The sequence below is a fragment of the Fusarium subglutinans genome (assembly GCF_013396075.1).
Source record: "Fusarium subglutinans strain NRRL 66333 chromosome Unknown NRRL66333_c0000270, whole genome shotgun sequence".
Taxonomy (NCBI): Eukaryota; Fungi; Ascomycota; class Sordariomycetes; order Hypocreales; family Nectriaceae; genus Fusarium; species Fusarium subglutinans.
Genome location: NW_023502333.1, coordinates 44,600 through 54,636, shown reverse-complemented (window position 1 = coordinate 54,636; position 10,037 = coordinate 44,600). Strand labels below are relative to the sequence as shown.

At 51.4% G+C, this 10,037-nt stretch overlaps 3 protein-coding genes across 3 annotated transcripts; 2 read left to right on the top strand and 1 right to left on the bottom strand.

Annotated features, from left to right (window-relative positions):
* Positions 1–68: 68 nt before the first annotated feature.
* On the bottom strand, positions 69–1,598 carry FSUBG_12482 (betaine-aldehyde dehydrogenase; the record flags this gene model as incomplete). Its single annotated transcript, XM_036677275.1, has 1 exon — positions 69–1,598. One exon carries the CDS (start codon positions 1,596–1,598, stop codon positions 69–71), a length of 1,530 nt encoding a protein of 509 aa, XP_036532055.1.
* Positions 1,599–4,538: 2,940 nt separating this feature from the next.
* FSUBG_12481 (choline dehydrogenase) lies at positions 4,539–6,170 on the top strand (the record flags this gene model as incomplete). Its single annotated transcript, XM_036677274.1, has 1 exon — positions 4,539–6,170. The coding sequence occupies one exon, from the start codon at positions 4,539–4,541 to the stop codon at positions 6,168–6,170; it is 1,632 nt and encodes a 543-aa protein (XP_036532054.1).
* A 1,273-nt stretch (positions 6,171–7,443) lies between these two features.
* Positions 7,444–9,975, top strand: FSUBG_12480 (uncharacterized protein; the record flags this gene model as incomplete). Its single annotated transcript, XM_036677273.1, has 1 exon — positions 7,444–9,975. The coding sequence occupies one exon, from the start codon at positions 7,444–7,446 to the stop codon at positions 9,973–9,975; it is 2,532 nt and encodes an 843-aa protein (XP_036532053.1).
* Positions 9,976–10,037: the final 62 nt, after the last annotated feature.

Here is a 10,037-nt window from a genome sequence, read left to right as displayed (position 1 = left end):
AAAGTAAAAAAATAAAAATATATAAAAATAAAATTTTAATAAAATATAATTAAGTTTTTCTTATACTCTTATAGCTTTGAGAATACACCCTTACAAGCACCCTTACCAAGCTGTACTAGTGTGCTCTTCGTCCTCATATACGCAGCTATCCCCTCATGACCATTCTCCAGTCCTATTCCGCTCATCTTCCAACCGCCTACAGGCATCTCAGCTGGTGACTCACCCCATGTGTTTATCCAAGTAATCCCAGCATCAAGCTTTTGCACAACTTCGTGTGCCAGTCCCATATCAGATGACACAACACCAGCAGCAAGACCCATAGGGGTATCGTTAGCCCGGGCAATGAGCTCTGATACCCATTCTTCTCGAGGACGTCCTTGGGTGCTATATGGCATGATGCACATGACTGGGCCGAAGATCTCTTCCTTGACAACGCGCATGTTGTCGGTACAATTTGTGAATACAACAGGGTGAACCCAGAAACCATCAGATGTTGGTTGTGTCATGCTAGACTCCTCCGAGCCATCGAAAAGAACCTTGGCCTTATCAACTGTACGCCCATGTTGGATGTACATCTTGACCTTCTCTTGCTGCGCGGCGCTGACCATGGGTCCGAAATTGGTCTCCCCGTTCTGAGGCAGACCCATACGGATTCCCTCGCGACATCGCTGTACAATAGCTTGTTCAACCTGGCTCAACAGAGTGTCAGGAACAAAGACACGGGTGCCATTGGTACACACCTGCCCAGTGGAAAAGAAGTTGGCTACCATGGCAGTGTCGGCGGCTTCCTCGATGTCGACATCAGGAAGAATAACAAGCGGACTCTTACCACCCAGTTCCATGGTGACACCCTTCATGTCTTTGACAGCTTGGCTGGCAACTTTGCTGCCCGTGCTAACTTGGCCAGTGAAACTGACTTTGGCAATGTCGCTGTGGGCGACAAGAGGGGCTCCGACGGCGATACCGTCACCGTAGACAACATTGAAGACCCCAGGGGGGACGCCGGCCTCAATGTAGATCTGAGCGAGTGTCTGGGCATGCAGAGGAGTGACTTCACTTGGTTTGTACACCATACAATTGCCAGCAGCCAAACATGGAGCCGACTTCCAGAGAGCAATCTGGATGGGATAGTTCCATGCACCAATACCGGCACAAACGCCCAAGGGCTCATGGGTAGTGAGGACGAAAGCGTCCGGGCGAAGACGAGTATTTTGACCAGGGAAGCTGCCAGCAGCGATATGTGCATAATACTCGAGAACGTCAGCTCCAGTGGCAACGTCAACAGTTGATGTTTCCGACCAAGGCTTGCCAGTATCAAGAGTCTCGGTCAGCGCAAGTTCATCATTGCGCTCGCGAAGTATAGCGGCTGCCTTTAGAAGGATGGCAGCCCGGCGAGGTGCTGGGGTTTGTGACCATGTTGGAAAAGCGGCCTTGGCCGCTGCAATGCTCGAGTTGAGCTGTTCTGGGGTGGTAGTGTAGATAGTAGCAAGCGGCTTTGCGTTGCTTGGATCGACGGACACAAAGGTGTTGGTCTTTGAAGAGGACTCAGGCTGTGGGCGACCTGAGTGGAAAGTATGGATCTCGGATGAGAAAGTCATTGTAACTTGGTTGGTATGAGCGAAGAAGGAGCAATCAACAGGGTGTGTAGAGGGAGGTTGAATGAAGCAAGGTACAACGCGAAAGGCAGATAGATAGATAGATAGATAGATAGATAGATCGTAGGTAGGTAGGTAGGTAGGTATTCAGAATGATCTGAGAGGAGATGCTCTGTTGGTTACATGTGGGGAGCTGGCTGTAAGTAAGGTACCTTATCCTACCTTAAATCTAAAGCTTGTGAGGATGGATCAGGATGAAGTACCGTCAAGATGGGATGGCAATTGCCCCACAATTGACCGATGCCGGGTACCTTCCTCTTCTAGCAAGATACAATGGCGTGGGGCCGAGCTACACTGTGTCGTCACAGTGGAATTGACCATCCAACCATACAGCCAACATTCAATGGCAAGCAACACGAGCAAGAACTCAATTTATCGAGCTATGGTCATTCAGAGACAAGTCCCAAACGGAACTGATAACGATTTTCGGCTGTGAAGCCCTAGTCCGTGACGTGGTTAGATCAGCAGACCTGGGGAAGGACTGCACCCATCATGACTCGAGCAGATCTGAAGGGACGGATAGTCAGTTGCGAGAACAGGTCGACGGCCATTCATTGTGAAAGTGTGTCTTGAATGCCTATGGATGCGGAGAGTAGCGGCTCTGCACTGCACCGTTGAAATAAAGCCGCATATTATCAGACCACTTTCACTTCGCGAAAGATAATGAACCCGAGGAAGAAGGGATAAAACGGTTCCATTTGCATGCAATTGATAAGTTGTCCAACCAATGGATGCATGAGTCTGGTATCGTACAGTACATACTTACGGTGCTCTGCGGGCTGATGAATAACAGAACGGCTCGGAAGGCTTGGGGACTAGACCCGCCAGCCCCGCCTCACTCTGACAAAAATGCTGCAGACAATTTCTGGTACAAGTCACTGCGAAAAAGTCCTGTTTTCTCATTACCTACCTCAGTACCTAAGGTATAGTACCTACCTAGGTAGGCAGCCTTGCATCCTGCCCAGTCCTCAGCCCAGCTACAGAATCCCAGTCTTAACAATGCCGAAGAACGCCAAGCTTGAGTGGCTGGTCGAGGGGAAGCACAAAAGTGGACACGCCAACGTCATTGCTGAGCTTCAAGCTGTCCACCTGCCACCCCTAGAGCTCTCTCTGTATCCAGCTCGAGGCTCTTGACAGTTGAAGTGTGAAGAAAGCAAAGCGCTTGAATCAACCCTTCATAACAATGGATACCAACATTCAACTATCGTCTAAGGCGAGTGAATTTGCTTATCAGTCCAGCTAGTATACACACGATTGCTCTAGCGATATGTATGTAATTCGAGCGGGTTTCAACGGCAGAAAATTCCAGCAAAAATTTGGGATCAAGAAAAGCCAAAAAAGAAGGGATTTGCCAACTCGGCGGGGGCGCGCTATCCAATTACCACACCCCAAAAATCGATCTTAGAGATTATCGATCTGACGGCCAGGTACCCCAACCACGCTTTACCTGATCAGTATGCTAAGCAACATTTCAAACTTGGCATCCTCCACGGCACATGGCAATATGGAGTTCCAGTGGTGCAAGACACTGTCCCTGCAGATTATCCAATGTGGTCTGGATGAAGCGAGATAGCACAGCACGCGAATCCCGAACAGGTATTTCCTGTACATCAGGAATCCTATAATCACACACATCCTCTGCGGAGTGCGGCGACCCTGCGCCGTGTTACCGTGTTTCAAGCCTCGTAATCAAACAGCGACATGGCCGGTTAACCGGTTCAGCCAGTTCGCGATATCATATCAGCAGCTTTCGTCTGATAGTCAATAGGCCGACAGTGAATTTCAAACCTCGAGTTGACCTGGCGAATAGTTACTTTGTTTCTTATTGACCATATGGAAACTAACTCGCCATATTCCCCAATCAGAAATCAATTTTGAGTACGATATTTGCTTCCGAGGCTTCGTGGAGCCGGATCCGGCCACCGGAGTTCCTTGAACTCCATCTTTTCGCCGTCAGACGGCCCCACAACCACCGTCAAACACCGAACAGATATCAAACAGTCGCCGTGTCAACCAACGTTCTTCGTGCGGTTGCAGCGGCCAAGGAAAACCAGGCAATTACACACTTCTTTGCATGTGTTAGTAGCATGATAAAGAATGAAGGAGGTACATCGTAGACAGGCCCCCCCAGCGACTTGATTTCCCGCACGTTTCTGCCCCCAAGAAATCGAGCCTTTTTCCATGGTGAGTCCTAGTCTAACTCTCAGCTACTCGCATGCCACTTCCATTATCTACAAAGATATCAACCAACTGACTGATAACGAAACCGTCAACGTCATTCAAGCTCGGAACACTGGCTTAGGATATTCAACCTTCGGTAACACCGAAAAAAAGATTCCCGGAGTCGGTGAAGCGCTTTTTGCCGTTCAACCCCCCGCCAAGGCCCCGCTCTTGCTAGGTTCGTGGCTTGCTAGATGCTTTAACCAGTTCTCTCCCTGGTTAGCTTTTGCCGCCGCCGCCGCCCGTCTTGGAGTCTTGATCCACCCACCAGCCTTGCTCGATGTTGGCAGCTCCGACCAATCAAACCTTGTTACTGACCACTAAAGGGTACTTGGAGCAGTCAGAACACTACATCAAGTCGAGGCTGGAGGCCAGTAGCGAGAATTCATCCGCACTGTACGATGCTTCCAAGGACCCTTCCATGATCCATGACCCCACTTTGAGCTGATGTCCCTCCATGTCAAAAAGATCTTGACTGTCCCAATGCTCGAGTACAAGAGCTCTCACTCTCCTGGACTTCAAGTCGCTTCTTCTTCCTCACTTCTCCCTCAACACAATTCATTGATACCCCTGGAGCCAGAACGTCTGAGACACGTGCAAGATCTTTACCCACCCTTCCATTGAATCTTTTGTTCAACTTTACCCTCGCTCAACTCCTCCAACATGACTACTGAGTATCTTCCCGCTTCTGCCAGCTCCGCCTACGACTATATCATCGTAGGTGGTGGCACGGCTGGATGTGTTCTGGCCTCCCGTCTATCCTCCTACCTGCCTGAGCGCAAGGTTCTCATGATTGAGGCTGGCCCCTCAGACTTCGGTCTCAACAATGTTCTGAACCTTCGCGAGTGGCTATCTCTCCTTGGTGGTGATCTCGACTACGATTATCCCACAACTGAGCAGCCCAATGGTAACAGCCACATCCGACACTCACGTGCAAAGGTCCTGGGCGGATGCTCCTCTCACAACACTCTCATCTCCTTCCGCCCCTTCCGCCACGACATGGATCGTTGGGTCGCCAAGGGCTGCAAGGGCTGGGACTTCGAGACCGTTATGCGTAATGTTGACAACTTGCGCAACCAGCTGAATCCCGTCCACCCCCGTCACCGTAACCAGCTCACCAAGGACTGGGTCAAGGCCTGCTCCGAGGCCATGGGCATTCCCATCATCCACGACTTCAATCACGAGATCTCCGAGAAGGGACAGCTGACCCAGGGTGCTGGTTTCTTCTCTGTCTCCTACAACCCTGATACCGGCCACCGCAGCAGTGCTTCCGTCGCCTATATCCACCCTATCCTTCGTGGCGATGAGCGACGACCCAACTTGACCGTTCTCACTGAGGCCCATGTCTCCAAGGTTATCGTCGAAAATGACGTTGCCACTGGCATCAACGTCACTCTCAAGTCAGGCGAGAAGCATACTCTTAACGCCCGCAAGGAGATCATCTTATCTGCTGGTGCTGTCGATACCCCTAGGCTCCTTCTCCACTCTGGTATTGGCCCCAAGGGCCAGCTTGAGGACCTGAAGATTCCTGTTGTCAAGGACATTCCAGGTGTCGGCGAGAACCTCCTAGACCATCCCGAGACCATTATCATGTGGGAGCTCAACAAGCCCGTTCCTGCTAATCAGACCACCATGGATTCCGATGCTGGTATTTTCCTGCGACGAGAGCCCAAGAACGCCGCTGGTAACGACGGCGATGCCGCTGATGTCATGATGCACTGCTACCAGATTCCCTTCCACCTCAACACAGAGCGTCTAGGGTATCCTATCATCAAGGACGGCTACGCCTTCTGCATGACACCCAACATTCCCCGTCCTCGCTCGCGTGGCCGCATCTACTTGACCTCAGCTGACCCTACTGTCAAGCCTGCTCTCGATTTCCGTTACTTCACTGACCCCGAGGGCTACGACGCCGCCACCCTGGTTCACGGCATCAAGGCTGCCAGAAAGATTGCGCAGCAGAGCCCCTTCAAGGACTGGCTCAAGGGAGAAGTTGCCCCTGGTCCTAAGGTCCAAACGGATGAGGAGATCAGTGAATACGCTCGCCGAGTTGCCCACACAGTGTACCACCCTGCCGGTACCACTAAGATGGGTGACGTTGAGCGCGATGAAATGGCTGTGGTCAACCCTGAACTTAAGGTTCGTGGAATCAGCAAGCTCCGCATTGTTGATGCTGGCATCTTCCCTGAGATGCCAACAATCAACCCCATGGTGACTGTGCTCGCTGTTGGTGAGCGAGCTGCCGAGCTCATTGCTCAAGAGGAGGGTTGGAAGCCCAAGCACTCCCGACTGTAGGCATTGTTAGGGCAATTTTTTAAATATCTGCTTGTCGGGGTAAACGGGAGGAGGGTTCACTGTTTTTGGACATCTGTATGATTAAATGATTAGCGTATGATTGCATTATCGCAGCGAGTATGACATACTTTGGGTAGTTAGGAAAATTTGAAGCTGGTATACCAAATAAGATCTCGGGGGCCTGTGGCCCGATTTGCCGTTGTTCTTCCAATCGCTTGTGCCGGTGTCGGGTTGTATTGCCCCGATGAGGGCCTTTGGCCCAGCTTCTCGACCAATTCATATTTTGCCGCGACGGGTCAGTAAAACAGGCACAGCGGGCCGGCGACTTTCCACCACTTCACCACCCGGATCGTTCAGTTTAATGTGTCTCGTAAGGTCCGGAATGCTAGATCATATTTCCATCATGAAACGAAAGTTCGATATGCGCCGATGTTCCAGTACCAATCGGGGGATCCGAAGCGCGATGCAGAACATTCAATGTTGGATGTGTTCTTGGCGGCTGAGATAAGGTGATAATAAGCAGTGGCAAGATGCCACAAGATCGATATAGCATTGTGCGTTATTATTATGCATATTGTGTCTTGTTGGGTCTCGGCTGGCCAGCTGATGACCATTCCCACAACTCACTTTGTTACCCGACTGTTCTTAACGGGTGCGCTGGTATCCATTTAGACGGGTTATGGCCCGTAGAGCCGTGCATCCATCAGCTGCTACAAAAGGAAAAGTGTGGGGTATTTCCGGGGTTTCGGGACGGAGCGTTGAGCGTGGAGTGGGTGATTCGACGGATGACAGGGCCGAAACGTGTTTGTGAGATCCATCCACGTCGGCCGTTGCGCCGTTGCGCAGGGTCCCTCGGTCGAGGACCCTCTACTCCTCCATGGGGATATCACAGAGTATCTTCCGGAACGACAGGTGAGATGGCCTTAGCAGAGCCCCGGTCCGACCAGCCGCCTGGTAAAGAGGTCTCGATCAGTAGGGGCCATACCTTCGTTTTAAGTAAGGTTTATAGAAGAAGCAGTGCAAGCTGAATAACAACAGATGCATTTGTTGATTTCGTTCTGTTCTCGAATCTTTGCAATTTGATACATTAAACCATTTTCCGGATTGTTGTGTCCCTATGGCTGAGATATTCAGGTTGCAGAAGGGTTTTATTGTGTTTTTAAAGCATTAACAAGCAGACGCGATAGATAACCGATCCCAAGAGCCTTCAATCTGCTGTCAGCGGCTGCACCCCGAAAACCCCAACTTCAAAACGCGATTCGAGGTTAGAAAAATGGCTACACCAACAATCGACTTACCACCAACAACGTGTGAAGAAGAGGTCACCACGCCCATATTGGACAACGCTCAAGGACTAGCCTCTGCAATAGGAGCAGCAGCAGCAGTGGCGGCTGTAGCCGTCGGGGACGGTCTTACACACGGACTTGGAAGAGTCGCATATGGAAGACCATACGATGGTCACATCTCAGAAGAAGATGGCCAGTTCCACGATGTAGATCACAAAGGCGCACGTGAGGCGAAACAACAGAAAAGCCTTAGGGAGGCCCAAGAGAAGTGGGATGCTGCAACCATGGGACCGGTAACAAGGGTCGAAACAGTTATAGCGGCGGAAGGTGGAGGAGGAGATGGAAGAGGAGAGCGGGAGGGATGGGAGGGAGGAGGAGGAGGAGAAGGGCCAGAAGGGGTGCAGTTGCCGCCTAGAAAAGGTGCTGATGTGGCAGGTCAACAGGTCAGAGCTGCTCTTTCCCGCTCCCGCCTTGGTCGTTCAAACCCCTCCAGCTCCAGCTCAGGCTCACTATCAGGCGCATCCCCTTACAACGCTACCAATACTGCTGTCGCTGCTACTGCTACTGCTTCTAACAACAGTCCCAATAACCTCAACTTCATACAAACTGGTCGCGTCACCAAGTCTCGCCATCGCTCCTCTCTTTCAGCACCAATCGCAGCGTCGCTTGTGAATGTTGCTGCTACGGAGAGTGCAAGATTATCCTACGAGGCAAAACTTACCGCGGCACTAGCTGCTAACATCGCCGGCACAATGGCGGGTAGCCAGTCAAGTACGACGACAACAGCTCTCCCCTCGCTAAAATCGAACGGCCTCTCCTCGCTGTCACAAAAGCCCAAAACAAATGGAACAGTACCGACCCTAAGCACCGCCTCTTCTATGGACAAAGATGCTCCCGTGATTTCCTTTTGGGGCCCAGAGCCAATTGCTCTGCCCTCGCGCTTCGCCCGCATCAAGCGCAACCTCATCAGTGGCCACGAAGCTGAGCTCGAAGCTAGCTGGGCCCGCCTCATTACTGCACTTCGCAAAGAGGTCAGTCATATAGAGGACCTTGGGGCTCACCTCATTCCTTCAATTGAGTTTGGCGACCTAGATGACTCTGTTCAGACTGCGCGCTTTGGACATGATCTAAGGCGCTACGGTGTCGGCGTCGTCCGCAAGGTCGTACCAAGAGCAGACACGGATACTGCAGTCCGCGAAACAGTCGATTATCTCGATAGCAAACGCCACATCAAGGCACTCCAGCAGCATGATCCAGCCTGTTTCGACTTCTTTTGGACACCAGCTCAAGTCCGCTCGAGAGCGCACCCCAATGTCCTCAGCGCACAGCGATTTATGATGAGCCTATGGGAGACCAATCCAGACGACCAGCTTGTTACAAGACTCCCTATCACCTATGTCGATCGCATACGCGTACACGGAAACGGAGAGAACCAGTCCAACAGTCTAAATGTGCCGCCGCTCGAGCCGCCACAGTCCGCCGACGATTGGATTCAAGCATTACAATCATCTGCGGGTATCACAGCACAAGTTGACAACGGGTCATTGGAGCGCTGGGAGCCCGACGGTTATCAACGCGCCGGCACCTATAACCATATCTTTCATGGTCAATGGGAAGACTACGATCCTTGGAAATGCACCAGTCGCACTTCTGTGACGACTGATCTTTACAATGGCTACGGTGCCTGCACTATCTTCCGCATGTTTCAGGGCATATTGGCACTTTCCACCGTGGAACCCGGCATGGTTCGCCTCTTGCCTTCCCCCAAGCTTGCAACAGCTTACTACCTCCTCCGACCCTTTTTCACAACCAAGAATCCTCCACCAGAGAATCGCACTGGGCCTGAATGGGAGGCATACCTTGCTCCCGAGAATTGGAAGCTGCAAACTGAGCCTGATTCCATCATTCATGGAGCTGTCCCAGGACATGCACAAAGAATTACTGAAACATGGCACCCCCATTTGCATCTACGAAACAGCATGATTACTTTGCCAACTCTACAGCCTGGAGACTACATATTCTGGCACCCTGACCTTCCATACTACCTCTCCAGTAACAACTATGGTCTCAAAACACCTAGTGGAAGCAAAAGTGAAGTCAGCATGCTCGTGTACATTCCGGCAGCCCCACTCACGCAAACAAATGCACTCTATCTTGCACGTCAAAGGAAGGCATTCCAGAGAGGCCATCCCGGCCCCGACTTTGATTCCACAGGAAGAGGGATTGTTGAAGAGGACGCCGAAACACGGCCTGGTGAAAAGGAAATTGCCGAAGTTGGAGGCCCCTCTTCATTACAGGCTATGGGTCTTGCGCCATGGGAAGTTGCAGGCACTCGCTCCGGATCACCACCCTCGGAAAAGTCCAAGTCTAAGGCCGATGAGGATGTTGAGATGGAGGGAGACGGAGACGCCAAGAGCCTTACAAGCACATCATCAATTTCTCGCGCTGAGGCGGAGGTTGTGCGCTTAGCCAATATTATCCTCTTTCCAGATCGCTCAATGCTGGGATACTCGGTTTGAAAGAAGCATTAACTTGCTGGCCGAGTCTCTGTCTTTCATCTCCTGGTTAGTTGGACATCACG